At 47.9% G+C, this 22,017-nt stretch overlaps 1 protein-coding gene across 3 annotated transcripts; it reads right to left on the reverse strand.

Moving 5' to 3' along the window:
* Positions 1–940: 940 nt before the first annotated feature.
* On the reverse strand, positions 941–17,414 carry LOC110515005 (E3 ubiquitin/ISG15 ligase TRIM25-like). Of its 3 annotated transcripts, none has more exons than XM_036972183.1 (6): positions 16,666–17,414; positions 16,136–16,231; positions 11,961–12,194; positions 5,172–5,331; positions 4,987–5,037; positions 941–1,152 (listed from the first exon to the last, which is right to left on the reverse strand). In XM_036972183.1, exons 1-6 carry the CDS (start codon positions 17,260–17,262, stop codon positions 989–991), a joined length of 1,302 nt encoding a protein of 433 aa, XP_036828078.1. In that variant the 5' UTR covers positions 17,263–17,414; the 3' UTR covers positions 941–988. The 3 variants fall into 3 exon arrangements, with proteins under 3 accessions (XP_036828078.1, XP_036828077.1, XP_036828079.1); XM_036972182.1 differs by having other exon boundaries at positions 4,987–5,046; positions 16,666–17,408; XM_036972184.1 differs by lacking the exon at positions 941–1,152 and adding an exon at positions 3,067–3,157 and having other exon boundaries at positions 4,987–5,046; positions 16,666–17,401.
* Between the last annotated feature and the right edge of the window lie 4,603 nt (positions 17,415–22,017).

Raw genomic sequence — 22,017 nt, forward strand, 5'->3', positions numbered from 1 at the left:
AGAATTATACCAATAAGTAAACTCATTTCTAGAATTACACATTGTGTCTTTGCTTATTCCCTTTAGTGATATTCAGCCTTTTAACAAGAAACACATTCTGTTAATTAACAGAAAACACCTACACTATCAATTGCTGCAAAGAAACCACTACTAAAGGACATCAATAATAAGAAGAGACTTGCTTGGGTCAAGAAACACGAGCAATGGACATTAGACCGGTGGAAATCTGTCTTTTCGTCTGATGAGTCCAGATTTAAGACTTCTGGTTCCAACCGCCGTGTCTTTGTGAGAAGCAGAGTAGGTGAACAGATGATCTCTGCATATGTATTTTCCACCGTGAAGCATGGAGGAGGAGGTGTGATGGTGCTTTGCTGGTGACAATGTCAGTGATTTATTTAGAATTCAAGGCACACTTAACCAGCATAGCAACCACAGCATTCTGCAGCAATACGCCATCTCATCTGGTTTGTGCTTAGTGGGACTATCATTTGTTTTTCAGCAGGACAATGACCCAACACCCCTCCAGGCTGTGTAAGGGCTATTTGACCAAGAAGGAGAGTGATGGAGTGCTGCACCAGATGACCTGGCCTCCACTTGATTTGTTGAACACGTTTTTGGTTACTACATGATTCCATATGTGTTATTTCATAGTTTTGATGTCTTCACTATTATTCTACAATGTAGGAAATAGTAAAAATAAAGAAAAACCCTTGAATGAATTGGTGTGTCCAAACTTTTGACTGGTACTGTATGTTAAGGGGATTGTTCACCCCAATAGAAAGGTTCAAACCTCTAAATACCATCTTATTAGATGGATCCATTTCCCCCCATTAGTTTGGGATTCAGACCTGCAGTCATCTTGATTTCAGACCACTTTGGAGAAGTGATCCACAGGCAGTAAATCTATTGTAGAATAAATGGAACCTGGATCCATTTCATTCTATTAACATGGTTTATGTGTTATAGCAGTAATGGGGTTAAACTGATATTAAAATGACAACTCCATAGGTGGTACCAGGTCAGGGGAGTTCATCTCTGCTCCCAGCATCCCTGGGACAGTACTGATCAACATAGCTGACCTGATGCAGAGGTGGACCAGTGATGTTTTCCTCTCAGTGGTGAGACTTGCCCTTCCATTTGACACACCTTCACCTGATGAGATCATACAAGACGTTACAGGCTTATTGCATGTGGTAACAGATGTGTTCAAATAGTATTTAAAATAATATTGAATACTTAATGAGCAGTGGTTGAATGAGTTTGTTGTAATGGAGCCAATACAAAAGTCCTAAAAGTACAAACAAACCCCGCCCACCTGGAGGACTAAAGGAAATGCTCAAAGAATTTTTTAGATATTAAACAGTATTTGAATCCAGGGTCGTAATGATTAGAGAACACTGTAGCAAAACATTTAGCAACAGAATTATTTTAGTTCAGTTAGTCCCTTCGTGTTTCAGTTCATATTCTTCAGTTTGGCGCCTCGTGAATATGATTCAGGTCTCTGTGGAAACATAAATGTAAATTCACCTTTGATTTTTACTCCTCACTTTCCTTTTCAGGTCCATAGGGTTTTACTGCCCCCTGCTGGAGACTGGAGCACACTGCAGTCCCTTTCAGGTCCATAGGGTTTTACTGCCCCCTGCTGGAGACTGGAGCACACTGTAGTCCCTTTCAGGTCCATATGGTTTTACTGCCCCCTGCTGGAGACTGGAGCACACTGCAGTCCCTTTCAGGTCCATAGGGTTTTACTGCCCCCTGCTGGAGACTGGAGCACACTGCAGTCTCTTTCAGGTCCATAGGATTTTACTGCCCCCTGCTGGAGACTGGAACACACTGCAGTCCCTGGCTTTCTTTGTGCAGTCAGATGATGAGGCCCTCATCAATACAGATACTGTATGTAGAACCATAGTAAAGACCAGTATGGACTATCAATACAGGTACTGTATGTAGAACCATAGTAAAGACCAGTATGGACTATCAATACAAGTACTATATGTAGTACCATAGTAAAGACCAGTATGGACTATCAATACAGGTACTGTATGTAGAACCATAGTAAAGACCAGTATGGACTATCAATACAGATACTGTATATAGAACCATAGTAAAGACCAGTATGAACTATCAGTACAGGTACTGTATGTAGAACCATAGTAAAGACCAGTATGGACTATCAATACAGGTACTGTATGTAGAACCATAGTAAAGACCAGTATGGACTATCAATACAAAGTGACCATTTAGAATGAGGCCCAGTTCAATGAGAGGAAGTCTTAACAGAACTGGGGGATGACAGACAGGAAGTGGGGGGGTGGAGATCTAATATATTGTTCTGCCAAACACTAAAGCATGATATTGTAATAAATCTACACCCTATTCCCTACGTAGAACACTACTTTAGACCTGGTAAGATGCACCGTATTGCACTACGTAGGGAATAGGGAACCATTTGGAACAGAGACAGTAATTCCCCTGAACATCTTCCTCTTCCTCATCTGGTTTCTTGAACAGCCCTTCACTCCTCCCCTCTTCCTCCCCTCCTCCCTTTTCATTCTATTCTATCAGCCACACCACTAGCTCACCTCCACACAATACATTTACAAGTTAAAGACACACCTTGGAATAAATAACAAAGGAAAACTATTACTAGATGAAGTTGAGTGTTTTTTATTATTTCCCATCACCATAAATCATATTTAATCACTGAACAGTAGCAGACCCAACTTCATCTGTTCCTGACTCTGGATAGTGGATTAAAAAGACCATCAATCTCCAATGATATTAAAGTACTATTCTGAACATTACTGATATACTGAGTGGCAAGTCAAGATATCTGCTGGTTTTATTGTTTGGTCAACAGCACCACCTGCTGGACAGGTTTAATGTTGCTGGACTGAGCAGTATGGGAGGATGAAAGATGACACATTTAGGGCCGGTTTCCTGGACATCTACATTGAACATACTGTTTAGTCCAGGACTAGGATTAATCTGTGTCTGGGAAACCAGACCATATAGTTTAGTAGAAAGTAAGTGATACCAGCTTGTAGTGGGCTGACTAGTCCTGAATTGTCCTTTAGTTCCTGGACCATTTTCCATGCAGCTCCAGGTGACAGAGAACACATCAATTAGGACCGAGCCAACAAGCTGATCAATGATACTGAGGAGAATTACATAGAGACAGAGAACCAACTGAGAAAACATATCAATGGTTCTGAATGACAACCAATATACATCAACACCAGACGTCATGATTCATGGAAATGTACAAGATTAAAACATTGTATTGAATTTTAATTAATAACAAATCAGTTTACAGTTTAACCAGCTCAGCTATAGACTACACCAGCATGACTGGTATCTATGTGGACCCTACTACAGTTTAACCAGCTCAGCTATAGACTACACCAGCATGACTAGTATCTATGTGGACCCTACTACAGTTTAACCAGCTCAGCTATAGACTACACCAGCATGACTAGTATCTATGTGGACCCTACTACAGTTTAACCAGCTCAGCTATAGACTACACCAGCATGACTAGTATCTATGTGGACCCTACTACAGTTTAACCAGCTCAGCTATAGACTACACCAGCATGACTAGTATCTATGTGGACCCTACTACAGTTTAACCAGCTCAGCTATAGACTACACCAGTATGACTAGTATCTATGTGGACCCTACTACAGTTTAACCAGCTCAGCTATAGACTACACCAGCATGACTAGTATCTATGTGGACCCTACTACAGTTTAACCAGCTCAGCTATAGACTACACCAGCATGACTAGTATCTATGTGGACCCTACTACAGTTTAACCAGCTCAGCTATAGACTACACCAGCATGACTAGTATCTATGTGGACCCTACTACAGTTTAACCAGCTCAGCTATAGACTACACCAGCATGACCAGTATCTATGTGGACCCTACTACAGTTTAACCAGCTCAGCTATAGACTACACCAGCATGACTAGTATCTATGTGGACCCTACTACAGTTTAACCAGCTCAGCTATAGACTACACCAGCATGACTAGTATCTATGTGGACCCTACTACAGTTTAACCAGCTCAGCTATAGACTACACCAGCATGACTAGTATCTATGTGGACCCTACTACAGTTTAACCAGCTCAGCTATAGACTACACCAGCATGACTAGTGTCTATGTGGACCCTACTACAGTTTAACCAGCTCAGCTATAGACTACACCAGCATGACTAGTATCTATGTGGACCCTACTACAGTTTAACCAGCTCAGCAGAACCAGAGAGACCAAACCCAGGATAGAGGGGCTGAGTGAATGTGGTCTGGACTCTGTGGAGGAGGGTCATTGTGTCAGAGACACTGTAGAAGGACAGAGTACCTGCCTTGTGATCCAGGTACACTCCTACTCTGGAGGACTGAGGGCCTGATACTTTAGTCTCAACATTATTGTGTCTGAAACAATAACCACCTCTATAGCACTCTAAACTCCAGGACTTGTTATTGTATCCAAATCTACCACCATTACCTCTCTCTGTTCTGCTGATGTCTTTATATGAGACTGCTGTATCAACACCACCAGTCCTCTCCACCTCCCAGTAACAGCGTCCAGACAGACCCTCTCTACACAGAACCTGCCAGTAGTTGGTGAATCTGTCTGGATGGACAGGATATGGTTGGACTTGGTCTGTATAGGTCACCTTTCTGTTCCCTTCAGACAGAGAGAGGCGTGTGTGTGCTGTGTTTGGGTCCAGTGTGAGCTGACAGGAATCTGGGAGAAGAGCAGAGACCAATGAGGGGAGTCAGAACAATAAGTTAAGTCAGATACTGTATCTACCCTGTCTTTGATTAGAGCACAGCAGAGATCAAATCAGAGAAATATGAGGAGTCAGATAGATACCCAGTCTTTGATTAGATCTACTATTGCTATATATTTCTAGAGGGATTGTTAGGAGTGTCAGTAAAAAGAGACTGTTAGTTACTTCACAATAAAGAGACTCACATTGTAACAACTGTTCTCTGGTCTTGGGCTCTGGAGGCAGTACAACATCCACTATATTCACTACAGACACACAAACACATTGACAGAGAGAGGGAATGTTATCATCAGACCATATTCCACATGTATATGACTAGTAGGGAACTTTCAATGGTCTAAAGTTGATGTTCTTATTGTTTTCAACACACCTGTAGTGGAGATCTTGGTCCATTCTCCTTTAAGGAAGTCTTCTAGTTTCTCTCTCAGTTCAGACACAGTCTTACTCACATCTCCAAAGTACTGAAGAGGACGGACAACAATGCTGGGTAAGTCTGAAGATACACTGATACTGGAGAGAGACTGATACCTCTGGAGAGAGAGAGAGAGAGAGAGAGAGAGAGAGAGAGACTGATAACTCTGGAGAGAGAGAGACTGATACCTCTGGAGAGAGAGAGAGAGAGAGAGACTGATAACTCTGGAGAGAGAGAGAGAGAGACTGATAACTCTGGAGACAGAGAGAGAGAGAGACTGATAACTCTGGAGAGAGAGAGAGAAAGAGAGACTGATAACTCTGGAGAGAGAGAGAGAGAGAGACTGATAACTCTGGAGAGAGAGAGACTGATAACTCTGGAGAGAGAGAGAGAGAGAGAGAGAGACTGATAACTCTGGAGAGAGAGAGAGAGAGAGAGAGAGAGACTGATAACTCTGGAGAGAGAGAGAGACTGATACCTCTGGAGAGAGAGAGAGAGAGACTGATAACTCTGGAGAGAGAGAGAGAGAGAGAGAGAGAGAGAGGGCGAACAGAGAGAGAGGGGCGGACAGAGAGGGAGAGGGACGGACAGATAGAGGGACGGACAGAGAGAGAGAGAGAGAGAGGGGCGGACAGAGAGAGAGAGAGACGGACAGAGAGAGAGAGAGAGAGAGAGAGGGGCGGACAGAGAGAGAGGGGCGGACAGAGAGGGAGAGGGACGGACAGATAGAGGGACGGACAGAGAGAGATAGAGGGACGGACACAGAGAGAGAGGGACGGACACAGAGAGAGAGGGACGGACACAGAGAGAGAGGGACGGACACAGAGAGAGAGGGACGGACACAGAGAGAGAGGGACGGACACAGAGAGAGAGGGACGGACACAGAGAGAGAGGGACGGACACAGAGAGAGAGGGACGGACACAGAGAGAGAGGGACGGACACAGAGAGAGGGACGGACACAGAGAGAGAGGGACGGACACAGAGAGAGAGGGACGGACAGAGAGAGAGAGGGACGGACAGAGAGAGAGAGGGACAGACAGAGAGAGAGAGGGACGGACACAGAGAGACAGGGACGGACACAGAGAAAGAGGGACGAACAGAGAGAGAGAGGGACGAACAGAGAGAGAGGGACGGACAGAGAGAGAGAGAGAGGGACGGACAGAGAGAGACAGAGGGACGGACAGACAGAGAGAGAGGGACGGACAGAGAGAGAGCGAGAGGGACGGACAGAGAGAAAGCGAGAGGGACGGACAGAGAGAGAGCGAGAGGGACGGACAGAGAGAGAGCGGGACGGACAGAGAGAGAGCGGGACGGACAGAGAAAGAGAGGGACGGACAGAGAGGGAGAGGGACGGACAGAGAGGGAGAGGGACGGACAGAGAGGAAGAGAGACGGACAGAGAGGAAGAGAGACGGACAGAGGGAGAGGGACGGACAGAGGGAGAGGGACGGACAGAGAGGGAGAGGGACGGACAGAGAGAGAGGGGCGGACAGAGAGGGGCGGACAGAGAGGGAGAGGGACGGACAGATAGAGGGACGGACACAGAGAGAGAGGGACGGACAGAGAGAGAGAGGGACCGACCGAGAGAGAGAGGGACGGACAGAGAGAGAGAGGGACCGACCGAGAGAGAGAGGGACGGACAGAGAGAGAGAGGGACGGACACAGAGAGAGAGGGACGGACAGAGAGAGAGAGGGACGGACAGAGAGAGAGAGGGACGGACAGAGAGAGAGAGAGGGACGGACAGACAAAGAGTGAGGGACGGACAGACAGAGAGTGAGGGACGGACAGACAGAGAGTGAGGGACGGACAGAGAGAGAGCGAGAGGGACGGACAGAGAGAGAGCGAGAGGGACGGACAGAGAGAGAGCGAGAGGGACGGACAGAGAGAGAGCGAGAGGGACGGACAGAGAGAGAGAGGGACGGACAGATAGAGGTGACGGACACAGAGAGAGAGGGACGGACAGAGAGAGAGAGGGACGGACAGAGAGAGAGAGGGACGGACAGAGAGGGAGAGGGACGGACAGAGAGGGAGAGGGACGGACAGAGAGGGAGAGGGACGGACAGAGAGGGAGAGGGACGGACAGAGAGGGAGAGGGACGGACAGAGAGAGAGGGGCGGACAGAGAGGGAGAGGGACGGACAGATAGAGAGAGGGACGGACAGATAGAGAGAGGGACGGACAGAGAGAGAGAGAGGGACGGACAGAGAGAGAGAGAGGGACGGACAGAGAGAGAGAGGGACAGACACAGAGAGAGAGGGACGGACACAGAGAGAGAGGGACGGACACAGAGAGAGAGGGACGGACACAGAGAGAGAGGGACGGACACAGAGAGAGAGGGACGGACAGAGAGAGAGAGAGGGACGGACAGAGAGAGAGAGAGGGACGGACAGAGAGAGAGAGGGACAGACACAGAGAGAGAGGGACAGACACAGAGAGAGAGGGACGGACACAGAGAGAGAGGGACGGACACAGAGAGAGAGGGACGGACACAGAGAGAGAGGGACGGACACAGAGAGAGAGAGGGACGGACACAGAGAGAGAGGGACGGACACAGAGAGAGAGGGACGGACAGAGAGAGAGGGACGGACAGAGAGAGAGAGGGACGGACAGAGAGAGAGAGGGACAGACAGAGAGAGAGAGGGACGGACACAGAGAGAGAGGGACGGACACAGAGAGAGAGAGGGACGGACACAGAGAGAGAGGGACGGACACAGAGAGAGAGGGACGGACAGAGAGAGCGAGGGACGGACAGAGAGAGAGGGACGGACAGAGAGAGAGAGAGAGGGACGGACAGAGAGAGACAGAGAGGGACGGACAGACAGAGAGAGAGGGACGGACAGAGAGAGAGCGAGAGGGACGGACAGAGAGAGAGCGAGAGGGACGGACAGAGAGAGAGCGAGAGGGACGGACAGAGAGAGAGCGAGAGGGACGGACAGAGAGAGAGCGGGACGGACAGAGAAAGAGAGGGACGGACAGAGAAAGAGAGGGACGGACAGAGAGGGAGAGGGACGGACAGAGAGGGAGAGGGACGGACAGAGAGGAAGAGAGACGGACAGAGGGAGAGGGACGGACAGAGGGAGAGGGACGGACAGAGGGAGAGGGACGGACAGAGAGGGAGAGGGACGGACAGAGAGAGAGGGGCGGACAGAGAGGGAGAGGGACGGACACAGAGAGAGAGGGACGGACACAGAGAGAGAGGGACGGACAGATAGAGAGAGGGACCGACCGAGAGAGAGAGGGACGGACAGAGAGAGAGAGGGACGGACAGAGAGAGAGAGGGACGGACAGAGAGAGAGAGGGACGGACACAGAGAGAGAGGGACGGACAGAGAGAGAGAGGGACGGACAGAGAGAGAGAGGGACGGACAGAGAGAGAGAGAGGGACGGACAGAGAGAGAGAGAGGGACGGACAGACAGAGAGTGAGGGACGGACAGACAGAGAGTGAGGGACGGACAGACAGAGAGTGAGGGACGGACAGAGAGAGAGCGAGAGGGACGGACAGAGAGAGAGCGAGAGGGACGGACAGAGAGAGAGCGAGAGGGACGGACAGAGAGAGAGCGAGAGGGACGGACAGAGAGAGAGAGGGACGGACAGATAGAGGTGACGGACACAGAGAGAAAGGGACGGACAGAGAGAGAGAGGGACGGACAGAGAGAGAGAGGGACGGACAGAGAGGGAGAGGGACGGACAGAGAGGGAGAGGGACGGACAGAGAGGGAGAGGGACGGACAGAGAGAGAGAGGGACGGACAGAGAGAGAGAGGGACGGACAGAGAGAGAGAGGGACGGACAGAGAGGGAGAGGGACGGACAGAGAGAGAGAGGGACGGACAGAGAGAGAGAGGGACGGACAGAGAGGGAGAGGGACGGACAGAGAGGGAGAGGGACGGACAGAGAGGGAGAGGGACGGACAGAGAGGGAGAGGGACGGACAGAGAGGGAGAGGGGCGGACAGAGAGGGAGAGGGACGGACAGATAGAGGGACGGACACAGAGAGAGAGGGACGAACAGAGAGAGAGAGGGACGGACAGAGAGAGAGAGGGACGGACAGAGAGAGAGAGAGGGACGGACAGAGAGAGAGAGAGGGACGGACAGAGAGAGAGAGAGGGACGGACAGAGAGAGAGAGAGGGACGGACAGATAGAGGGACGGACACAGAGAGAGAGGGACGGACAGAGAGAGAGAGGGACGGACAGAGAGAGACAGGGACGGACAGAGAGAGACAGGGACGGACAGAGAGAGACAGGGACGGACAGAGAGAGACAGGGACGGACAGAGAGAGAGAGGGACGGACACAGGGAGAGAGGGACGGACACAGAGAGAGAGGGACGGACACAGAGAGAGAGGGACGGACACAGAGAGAGAGGGACGGACACAGAGAGAGAGGGACGGACACAGAGAGAGAGGGACGGACAGAGAGAGAGAGGGACGGACAGAGAGAGAGAGGGACGGACAGAGAGAGAGAGGGACAGACAGATAGAGGTGACGGACACAGAGAGAGAGGGACGGACAGAGAGAGAGAGGGACGGACAGAGAGAGAGAGGGACGGACAGAGAGAGAGAGAGGGACGGACAGAGAGAGAGAGAGGGACGGACAGAGAGAGAGAGGGACAGACAGAGAGAGAGGGACGGACAGAGAGAGAAAGGGACGGACAGTAGAGAGAAAGGGACGGACAGAGAGAGAAAGGGGCGGACAGAGAGAGAGAGACAGAGAGACAGAGAGAGAGAGACAGAGAGAGAGAGAAAGGGGCGGACAGAGAGAGAGAGACAGAGAGAGAGAGACAGAGAGAGAGAGACAGAGAGAGAGAGGGGCGGACAGAGAGAGAGAGAGACGGACAGAGAGAGAGAGAGACGGACAGAGAGAGAGAGAGACGGACCGAGAGAGAGAGAGGGACGGACAGAGAGAGAGGAACGGACAGAGAGAGAGTGGCGGGGGGACAGAGAGAGAGAGGGACGGACAGAGAGAGAGGGGCGGACAGAGAGAGAGGCAGAGAGGGACGGACAGAGAGAGAGAGAGAGAGAGACATAGAGAGAGGGACGGACAGAGAGAGAGAGGGGCGGACAGAGAGAGAGAGACAGAGAGAGAGGGACGGACAGAGAGAGAGAGACAGAGAGAGAGGGACGGACAGAGAGGGAGAGAAAGGGGCGGAAAGAGAGAGAGGGACAGACAGAGAGAGAGAAGGGCGAACAGAAAGAGAGGGGCGGGGGGACAGAGAGAGAGAGAGAGGGACGGACAGAGAGAGAGGCAGAGAGGGACGGACAGAGAGAGAGAGAGAGAGAGGGACGGACAGAGAGAGGGAAAGAGAGAGAGAGATAGAGGGACGGACAGAGAGAGAGAGGGGCGAACAGAGAGAGAAAGGGGCGGACAGAGAGAGAGAGGGACGGACAGCGAGAGAGGGAGGGATGGACAGAGAGAGGGAGGGACGGACAGAGAGAGGGAGGGACGGACAGAGAGAGAGAGGGACGGACAGAGAGAGAGAGAGGGACGGACAGAGAGAGAAAGGGACGGACAGAGAGAGGGAGGGACGGACAGAGAGAGGGAGGGACGGACAGAGAGAGAGAGGGACGGACAGAGAGAGAGAGAGGGACGGACAGAGAGAGAGAGGGGCGAACAGAGAGAGAAAGGGACGGACAGAGAGAGGGAGGGATGGACAGAGAGAGGGAGGGACGGACAGAGAGAGGGAGGGACGGACAGAGAGAGGGAGGGACGGACAGAGAGAGAGAGGGACGGACAGAGAGAGAGAGAGGGACGGACAGAGAGAGAGAGGGGCGAACAGAGAGAGAAAGGGACGGACAGAGAGAGGGAGGGATGGACAGAGAGAGGGAGGGACGGACAGAGAGAGGGAGGGACGGACAGAGAGAGAGAGGGACGGACAGAGAGAGAGAGAGGGACGGACAGAGAGAGAGAGGGGCGAACAGAGAGAGAAAGGGGCGGACAGAGAGAGAGAGGGGCGGACAGAGAGAGAGAGGGACGGACAGAGAGAGAGAGGGACGGACAGAGAGAGGGAAGGACAGAGAGAGAGAGGGACGGACAAAGAGAGAGAGAGGGACGGACAGAGAGAGAGGGACGGACAGAGAGAGAGAGAGAGAGGGACGGACAGAGAGAGAGAGAGAGGGACGGACAGAGAGAGAGAGAGGGACGGACAGAGAGAGAGAGAGGGACGGACAGAGAGAGAGAGAGGGACGGACAGAGAGAGAGAGAGGGACGGAAAGAGAGAGAGAGAGGGACGGACAGAGAGAGAGAGAGGGACGGACAGAGAGAGAGAGAGGGACGGACAGAGAGAGAGAGAGGGACGGACAGAGAGAGAGAGAGGGACGGACAGAGAGAGAGAGAGGGACGGACAGAGAGAGAGAGAGGGACGGACAGAGAGAGAGAGAGAGAGAGGGACGGACAGAGAGAGAGAGAGGGACGGACAGAGAGAGAGAGAGAGGGATGGACAGAGAGAGAGAGAGAGAGAGGGATGGACAGAGAGAGAGAGAGGGATGGACAGAGAGAGGGAGGGATGGACAGAGAGAGGGAGGGACGGACAGAGAGAGAGAGAGGGACGGACAGAGAGAGAGGGACAGACAGAGAGAGAGGGACAGAGAGGGAAAGAGGGACAGACAGGGAAAGAGAGAGAGGGAGAGACGGACAGAGAGAGAGGGGCAGAGAGAGGGACGGACGGACAGAGAGACAGGACAACATAATGATTGAGATGAATAGTTTCACATGAAGTTAATTTCATATCACATGTAACAAGACAGTTTAGTTACCTGGAGGAAATGGATTTGATCCTCTGTGTGTGAGAGCTGCTCCAGCTCAGTGCTTCTCTTCCTCAGCTCAGCTATCTCCTGCTTCAGTTGCTCCAGGAGTCCTTCAGCTTGACTCACTTGAGCCTTCTCTTGGGCTCTGATCAGCTCCTTCACCTCAGAGCTCCTTCTCTCAATGGAGCGGATCAGCTCAGTAAAGATCTGATCACTGTCCTCCACTGCTGACTGTGCAGAGCGCTAGAGAGAGAGAGAGAGAGACAGAGAGAGAGAGACAGAGAGAGAGAGAGAGAGAGAGAGAGAGAGAGAGAGAGACAGAGAAAGAGAGAGAGAGAGAAAGAGACAGAGAGAGAGAGACGGAGAGAGACAGACAGAGAGAGAGAGTGAGACAGAGAGAGAGAAACAGAGACAGAGAGAGACAGAGAGACTCTGCCACCCTGCTCTCCAGGTCCACCAGGCCTTGTCCTCCCTCCTGGACAGACAGGTACAGAACACCTCTTGGTCCTGCTCTACTCTCCTCCCTCCTGGACAGACAGGTACAGAACACCTCTTGGTCCTGCTCTACTCTCCTCCCTCCTGGACAGACAGGTACAGAACACCTCTTGGTCCTGCTCTACTCTCCTCCCTCCTGGACAGACAGGTACAGAACACCTCTTGGTCCTGCTCTACTCTCCTCCCTCCTGGACAGACAGGTACAGAACACCTCTTGGTCCTGCTCTACTCTCCTCCCTCCTGGACAGACAGGTACAGAACACCTCTTGGTCCTGCTCTACTCTCCTCCCTCATGGACAGACAGGTACAGAACACCAGCCTCTCTTTTCCGGGCAAGAAAGTTTCTGTCCACCAACATGTCTTCTGTTTTGACATCAATACCGTAGTTCTTGGTAAACTCAGTTCAGCATGATGTATCTAGGAAGTTGTTTGAGTTTTATTTTAGTTTTACTATTGAGAGTTCCCTCTATTTGTGTTTTCACTAGATTCATCATTGGCACGGAAAGAGAGTCCCTGTCTTCCTAACATTGATGTGACCACAACAATTCTCCTCAGATACTCCCTTCTCTCTGCAATATCACCAGCAGGGTCAGATGTTCAAATCTGAGCAATGTTCCCATGATTGATAGTTTTCTGGTAGCTTTGCCACAACACTGTCTCTGTGTGTTTGCGTCATCTCATGTTTGACAAAGATAAACTAAGATTTCTTCCAATTTTTGCAGCCATTACTGACAAAATAATCAAATGTAATGTTTTTTTACCAAAAACTCTACATGGAAAGCAGAAAGCTGTGATCAATTAAATACAACGTTAACTAGATATTATCTGTGTCATTTATAGCCTGGCACAGATAGTAAAACTACATTAAATACAACGTTAACTAGATATTATCTGTGTCATTTATAGCCTGGCACAGATAGTAAAACTACATTAAATACAACGTTAACTAGATATTATCTGTGTCATTTATAGCCTGGCACAGATAGTAAAACTACATTAAATACAACGTTAACTAGATATTATCTGTGTCATTTATAGCCTGGCACAGATAGTAAAACTACATTAAATACAACGTTAACTAGATATTATCTGTGTCATTTATAGCCTGGCACAGATAGTAAAACTACATTAAATACAACGTTAACTAGATATTATCTGTGTCATTTATAGCCTGGCACAGATAGTAAAACTACTGTAGCGACCCGCACAGACAGCTGTGTGTTATGTGTTCGGCTAGTAGGTGGTTGTGTTGTACTTACCAGTTCCCAGTGTTCGCGGGGTCCGACATGCCAATCAACCTGCTATCTGCCAATCACAGGAATGCCTGGGATGTTCTGATGCCGGGCATCCTGGTGGTTGGCGGAGTGGCGTGGAGGGGGCGGGGCATTGGAAGTTAAGGTTCAGCCTTTGTTCTCTCTCTTACGTCTGGGCTTCACAAGAGAAGGTCCCGATTGGCTTGTGGGGTATCTTTCATTTATTTGGCGTGAGCTAAGGCCAAACAGTAGCCTGTGTAAAGTTGCTAATAAACCGTCAATTCGTAACTCAATCCTCTGTCTGGACAATTGTTCCTTTATGATCTAGTCAGGTCATTACACTACATTAAATACAACGTTAACTAGATATCATCGCCACATAACTTATGTCGAATTTAAAAGACACCGTTACCGTTAGTAACGTCTGTTACACTGTAACTTACAGGCAGCCTCACATAAAAACCTATTGGTTAACAAAGCTTTGATTATGACCAAAGTATATAGTAGTGAAAACTCTCTCTCTCTATTCTAACTTACCACACATTCACATCACTGCCTCGACATGAATGTGTCCTGTCAGAGCCGTTTCCTGTCCGTTAACTGTTAACAGCCTCGAGTCACAGCTTAACCAATGAGCTACAAGGAGGACTGACAGTCACGAGCGGTGCAGCAGCCTCTGCAGCAGCAGCCTCCCCCGGGTCCTAGTGCCCGCCCGGTAAGACGGTTAAGATGCGATGGAACGGTTGACGGAGAGAAAATAAATCACAGAGAAAATATATTGACTGATATATTGAATTGTTTAGGGAAGCTTTAGCTTTGGCTTTAATACATTCTGAAAATACTTGAAAACCAAAAGAGAAAAGAATAGTAGCCCTCCTCAGGAACAACAAAACCCTCACAGACCAACTTCTTCTTCTATGATATAATGGAGGTCCTCAAATCTTATTGTAGGGATATGGAGGCGTCTCGTGTGGCCAATAGCCTGGGGAAATGCATAGCGCCAAATTCAAATAATAAGCGATAAAACTCAAACTTTCATTAAATCACACATGTAGGGTTCTCAATTAAAGCTACACTCGTTGTGAATCCAACCAACATGTCAGATTTTAAAAATGCTTTTCGTCGAAAGCATGAGAAGCTATTATCTGATAGCATGCACCCCCCCTGAACAACCTGAACGAGATGTAAACAAAAGAATTAGCGTAGCCGGCGCTACACAAAACGCTGAAATAAAATATGTCCCATAAACATCACAATTGGTCCTTTTTTTCGATTAATTCCGTCCATGTATACCCAAAATGTCCATTTATAAAGCCCGTTTTGATCCAAAAAAAAAACAGCTTTCCAAAACGCAACGTCACTACAAAACATTTCAAAAGTTGCCTATAAACTTTGCCAAAATATTTCAAACTACTTTTGTAATCCAACTTGAGGTATTTTTAAACGATAATAATCGATTAAATTGTTGACGGGGCGATCTGTATTCAATAACAGCAAGTCAACAATACATGCACGATTTTCTCTCTTACATAATCCACAGTGTGGATCTCTTACATAATCCACACCTCTGCCTCTTCTTCATTTCACCAATGATTAACTTCAACCCAATTCCAAAGACTGGTGACATCCTGTGGAAGTTGTAGGAACTGTAAACTGGGCGCTATCTAATTTCCCTTGACAAAGACCATTCAGGGAACTGCCAGAGGGATTGTTTCTTCTGAACAGTTTTTCCTTGGGGTTTTGCCTGCTACATAAGTTCTGTTATAGTCACAGGCATGATTGAACCAGTTTTAGAAACTTCAGAGTGTTTTCTATCCACACATACTAATCATATGCATATACTATATTCCTGGCATGAGTAGCAGGAAGTTGAAATTGTGCACGCTTTTTATCAAAAAGTAGAAATGCTGCACCCTATCCTTTAAGAGGTGCATGGTGCCACCTACTGTTCTGGAGTGTGTTCAATCACGGTTTACACCACTCTAAATCCTCCTACCTAACTCAGTACTTCTGAGAAAATAAAAGAGTCCTACTAACTTCTAATAGACCCTCCCCCATCCCCCAAATCCCTTCCAAGTTTAATGTTTACTGTTCATTTCTGATTGTTTATTTCACTTTTGTTTATTGTCTATTTCACTTGCTTTGGCAATGTAAACAAATATTTCCATGCCAATAAAGCCCTATGAATTTAATTCAATTGAGAGAGAGACAGTTCCATTTTAATGTATAGGGGACATGAGTCGTCATGGTTACTCATGGTTATGTGATGAGGCAGCCCAGTCGGTTACATGAACCAGTCTATTCTCTGAAAGGCGTCCAGACAGCCTGTTCCCAACAGTGGGGTCAGTGGGATTGGATAGGGGCCCCTCTCTCTCTCTCTCTCTGACTGGAGGAGAGAAGTGAAATGGTGTGTCTCCTCTGGTCAACAATACTCACCTTGAGAGACTTCACAGCTTTTTGGAGATTCTTCAGCTCCTTCTCTCTCTCCTGGAATCTCTGCTGGACCTTCTGCTGACTCATCCCCAGCTGCCTCTGTGGAGAATCACTCTTCAATGAGCTATCAAGATTTATTAGTCCAGTAGATCAATAGTATAGTAATGTGACATAGGACCCATAGAGAGGAAGGTCAACAATCCCGAGGAAGTCCGTTTACAATATGATATTATGTTGCTATGTGAATGATTATAGTTTTTATGGTAGGCCTACATGTATCAAGGGGTTGAGACTGAACTTTGGACTCATAAAAGGACATTCAGAATGAGAATAGAGTTTTATTTTAGAAAATGGTGATACATTTGGAGAATCTGGGTTAACATATCTATATACTCAAGGTTTGTGCTCATATTTGTGGATCCATTTCATATTGTATATAATATAATGATCTCATATTCAAACAGATTTAGTTCCAACTGTATCTTTAATCCCTTGGTTATCAGACAGTCACCAACAAGTTGTTCTGGTCTTACCTGTTTCTCAGTCCTCTCTGCTGCAGCTGACACTGTATCATGGCCTTTATGTTCATCCATCACACACAGCAGACAGATACACTGCTGATCGGTACGACAGTAAACCTCCAGCAGTTTGTCATGATGAGAGCAGATCTTCTCCTGTAGATGTGCCGTGGCTTTGACCAGCTTGTGCTTCTTCAAAGCAGGAGATTCATAGTGAGATTGGAGGTGAGTCTCACAGTAAGAGGCCAGACACACCAGACAGGACATGAGGGCTTTCTGCTTTCTGGTCCCAGTGCAGACATCACACGCCACATCTCCAGGTCCAGCATAGCACAGAGCAGGAGGAGGAGCAGCCTGTAGTCCTGTCTTCTTCTGTTTCTCCACCAGCTCAGCCAACATGTTATTTTTCCTCAGATTAGGCCTTGGAGTGAAGGTCTCTCTGCACTGAGGACAGCTATAGACCCCTTTCAGAACATCCTGATCCCAGCAGCCCTCAATACAGATTCTACAGTAATTGTGTCCACAGGCAGTAGTGACCGGCTCCTTCAGTAGATCCAGACAGACAGAACAACAGAACTGGTCCTGGTCCAGCAGATCTCCCTGTTGAGCCATTTGGATGGTTGTTCACTCTCACACAGACAGACCACAGAGAGACTCAGATCAGTTTCGTTTCCACAGAAGTTAGTTTTGGGGAGGTGTGGACTTTCTGGTTCTGCCAGACAGGTGAGTTTAGAGGGATTACAGGAGGGAGGGAGAGAGAACTGCATGCAACGTGGAGAAGAAGGAGGGAGTGAGAGAGGGAGGGGTTAGAGAGAGGGAGGGGTTAGAGAGAGGGAGGGGTTAGAGGGAGGGAGGGGTTAGAGGGAGGGAGGGGTTGGAGGAAGAGAGAAGGAGACAAATATTTTAGTTCCCAGGTTAGGACCCTTAATATTAAATAGAGTGGTTAGAATATATAAAGGGTAACAGTTTCTATGAAGTACATATCTATAATTATTTTAATGATCTTTATAATGCCTTATAACTCACGTATGTGTTATAACACTGATTATAAGTGTCTATAATGATTAATACGTGGTTGTAATGAGGAGGGAACTTGATATTGATACAATGTACTGTAGGTGAAATGAATACTGTATGTATTGACTGATCATTGAGAATGAGGTAATACTTTACATTACAGTGTGGTTATTACTGACAGGTCTAGGGTCAGGGTTAGAGGTACTACATTCAGCAGTAACCCTAGAATGGAACACTTTACATTACAGTGTGGTTATTACTGACAGGTCTAGGGTCAGGGTTAGAGGTACTACATTCAGCAGTAACCCTAGAATGGAACACTTTACATTACAGTGTGGTTATTACTGACAGGTCCAGGGTCAGGGTTAGAGGTACTACATTCAGCAGTAACCCTAGAATGGAACACTTTACATTACAGTGTGGTTATTACTGACAGGTCCAGGGTCAGGGTTAGAGGTACTACATTCAGCAGTAACCCTAGAATGGAACACTTTACATTACAGTGTGGTTATTACTGACAGGTCTAGGATCAGGGTTAGAGGTACTACATTCAGCAGTAACCCTAGAATGGAACACTTTACATTACAGTGTGGTTATTACTGACAGGTCTAGGGTCAGGGTTAGAGGTACTACATTCAGCAGTAACCCTAGAATGGAACACTTTACATTACAGTGTGGTTATTACTGACAGGTCTAGGATCAGGGTTAGAGGTACTACATTCAGCAGTAACCCTAGAATGGAACACTTTACATTACAGTGTGGTTATTACTGACAGGTCTAGGATCAGGGTTAGAGACATATCTAGGACTAAAAAGAGAAGATGTATTACAATCAGAGTTCTTTGTGTCTCTTCTTAGTCATACAGATCCCCCACATCTTATAGGTGGACGGGGTTATGAACATATACAATACATTATTTCTGAAACCAGATGAAATTAAACTGTCTTTCAGCAGGAAAAGCTTCTCTAATAATCCTAACCATGGCTGGGTGTCTTCAGAGACTGAGAGGTAGAGAGACACACTGTCAAGGTGACAGGTATCCTAGTGGTTTAGAGACTGAGAGGTACAGAGACACACTGTCAAGGTGACAGGTATCCTAGTGGTTTAGAGACTGAGAGGTACAGAGACACACTGTCAAGGTGACAGGTATCCTAGTGGTTTAGAGACTGAGAGGTATAGAGACACACTGTCAAGGTGACAGGTATCCTAGTGGTTTAGAGACTGAGAGGTAGAGAGACACACTGTCAAGGTGACAGGTATCCTAGTGGTTTAGAGACTGAGAGTTATAGAGACACACTGTCAAGGTGACAGGTATCCTAGTGGTTTAGAGACTGAGAGGTAGAGAGACACACTGTCAAGGTGACAGGTATCCTAGTGGTTTAGAGACTGAGAGGTATAGAGACACACTGTCAAGGTGACAGGTATCCTAGTGGTTTAGAGACTGAGAGGTAGAGAGACACACTGTCAAGGTGACAGGTATCCTAGTGGTTTAGAGACTGAGAGGTAGAGAGACACACTGTCAAGGTGACAGGTATCCTAGTGGTTTAGAGACTGAGAGTTATAGAGACACACTGTCAAGGTGACAGGTATCCTAGTGGTTTAGAGACTGAGAGGTATAGAGACAAGTCAAAACATCTGGCTCTTTCATGTCCAAACTCTTATTCTATTCTAGTCATTATATGATATTGTATTATATAATATGATGATATATTACATCCATAGAATCCACTCAGTGTAATGATGACTGTGTGTTGTGTACATTGATTGAATGGTTAGGACGCTCTCTCTGTATTCACAGTTTATATCCCAAGAGACCAGGAGACCTAAAGGAAGCATTCAACACTGCATCCCTACATCCAGTCATAGTAAACTGTCTGTCTGTCTGTCTGTCTGTCTGTCTGTCTGTCTGTCTGTCTGTCTGTCTGTCTTTCTGTCTGTCTGTCTGTCTGTCTGTCTGTCTGTCTGTCTGTCTGTCTGTCTGTCTGTCTCTGTCTGTCTGTCTGTCTGTCTGTCTGTCTGTCTGTCTGTCTGTCTGTCTGTCTGTCTGTCTGTCTGTGTGCCTGTCTGTCTGTCTGTCTGTCTGTCTGTCTGTCTGTCTGTCTGTCTGTCTGTCTCTCTACTGTGACAGATGTAAATACAACCAACTTCCCTGAGGTGGTTGTTGTTGCTGTCTGTGCTGCACAGCTATTTTCAGTTCTCTCCAGAGATGGTAGATCAGGTTCAACTCTGGCTGGGCCAGTCAGAGACATTCAGAGACTTGTCCCAAAGCCACTCCTGAGTTGTCTTGGCTGTGTGCTTAGGGCTGTTGTACTGTTGGAAGGTGAACCTTCACCCCAGTCTGAGATCCTGAGCGCTCTGAAGCAGGTTTTCATATTGGATCTATCTGTACTTTGCTCTGTTCATCTTGCCCTCAATCCTGACTAGTCTCCCAGTCCGTGCCGCTGAAGAACATCCCCACAGCTTGATGCTGCACCACCATGCTTCACCGTAGGGATGGTGCCTGGTTTCCTCCAGACGTGACGCTTGGCATTCAGGCCATAGAGTTCAATCTTGGTTTCATCAGACCAGAGCATCTTATTTCTCATGGTCTGAGAGTTCGTTAGGTTCGTTAGGTGCCTTTTGGCAAACTCCAAGCGGGCTGTCATGTGCCTTTTACTGAGGAGTGGCTTCCGTCTGGCCACGCAAACATATAGGCCTGATTGTGGGAGTGCTGCAGAGATGGCTGTCCTTCTGGAAGGTTCTCCCATCTCCACAGAGGAACTCTGGAGCTCTGTTAGAGTGGCCATCAGGTTATCGGTCACGTACCTGACAAAGGCTCTTCTCTCCCGAATGCTCAGTTTTTCGGGTGGCCAGCTTGAAGGAAGAGTCTTGGTGATTCCAAATTTCTTAATTTAAGAAACCCTCAACCTTCTGGCCAGCAGTCCTGTGTGCTGTCAGAGAACCCTCAACCTTCTGGCCTGCAGTCCTGTGTGCTATCAGAGAACCCTCAACCTTCTGGCCAGCAGCCCTGTGTGCTATCAGAGAACCCTCAACCTTCTGGCCTGCAGTCCTGTGTGCTGTCAGATAACCCTCAACCTTCTGGCCTGCAGCCCTGTGTGCTATCAGAGAACCCACAACCTTCTGGCCAGCAGTCCTGTGTGCTATCAGAAAACCCACAACCTTCTGGCCAGCAGTCCTGTGTGCTATCAGAGAACCCACAACCTTCTGGCCAGCAGTCCTGTGTGCTATCAGAGAACCCTCAACCTTCTGGCCAGCAGTCCTGTGTGCTGTCAGGATGAAGAACAGTTTGTTCAACTGCAGAGACCAATCACAGTCCCTGGTCTGTCCTAGAAGTAGTGGTAAACAGTTGTTTTCTGCTATCCACTTAATGTGTCTCTCTGCCTAGTAGGTCCATCAATGAATCATATCATCTCTTTGATCATTACGTTAAGCCTACTACTAACTTCAATGTCTATATTGTCATCCACCTGAACTCAACCCTGTTGATGCTGTCCTCTATTGCTGGTCTCTATTGAAGCTGGGTTGTGTTCATTTGAGCACAAATCATAACAAAATGTGTTGCAAAACCAAACAGTCATTTGACATTGAACAATTTCAGATAGTTTTCTATTGAGCTTCTAAACACGACCCTGTCCATTATTGACTTCTTCTCTGTCCGTCTCTGTAGTGGTCTGTTGTTGTTGTTGTTGTTGTTGTATTGACCATGTTGTCCTCTGTTCTTAGTTCCCTCAGTGGTCTGTTGTTGTTGTTGTTTTGACCATGTTGTCCTCTGTTCTTATGTCCCCCAGTGGTGTTGTTGTTGTTGTTGTTGTTGTTGTTGTTGTTGTTGTTGTTGTTGTTGTTGTTTTGACCATGTTGTCCTCTGTTCTTATGTCCCCCAGTGGTGTTGTTGTTGTTGTTGTTGTTGTTGTTGTTGTATTGACCATGTTGTCCTCTGTTCTTATTTCCCCCACTGGTCTTGTTGTTGTTGTTGTTGTTGTATTGACCATGTTGTCCTCTGTTGAGCCGCTCTGCTCTGACCTCCCTAGAGACACTGGTAGGAGGCAGCCTCAGCAATGGCAACAGACCCAGAAACAGGTGAGGAATGGATGAGGGGAGACGACACACAGAGAGATGCACACACACACACACACACACACACGTGGTACAGTACTGTACTACAACAAGCAGGCTTAAACATCCCCTCTCCAAACACACACACACACACACACACACACACACACACACACACACACACACACACACACACACACACACACACACACACACACACACACACAGATGTGGTAAAGTACTGTACTACAACAAGCAGGCTTAGCATCCCCTCTCCACACACACACACACACACA

The sequence above is a fragment of the Oncorhynchus mykiss genome, unplaced genomic scaffold, assembly GCF_013265735.2.
Source record: "Oncorhynchus mykiss isolate Arlee unplaced genomic scaffold, USDA_OmykA_1.1 un_scaffold_121, whole genome shotgun sequence".
Lineage (NCBI taxonomy): Eukaryota > Metazoa > Chordata > Actinopteri > Salmoniformes > Salmonidae > Oncorhynchus > Oncorhynchus mykiss.

Bases quoted from the DNA above. Each gene is read 5' to 3' on its own strand.
- LOC110515005 (XM_036972182.1), bottom strand. From the start codon at position 17,262: ATGGCTCAACAGGGAGATCTGCTGGACCAGGACCAGTTCTGTTGTTCT. The intron at 12,195-16,135 runs GTGAGTATTGTT...CTCTCTCTCTAG, and splicing joins AAGCTGTGAAGTCTCTCAAG to CGCTCTGCACAGTCAGCAGT. The intron at 1,153-4,986 runs GTGAGTCTCTTT...TGATCTCATCAG, and splicing joins CAGAGAACAGTTGTTACAAT to GTGAAGGTGTGTCAAATGGA.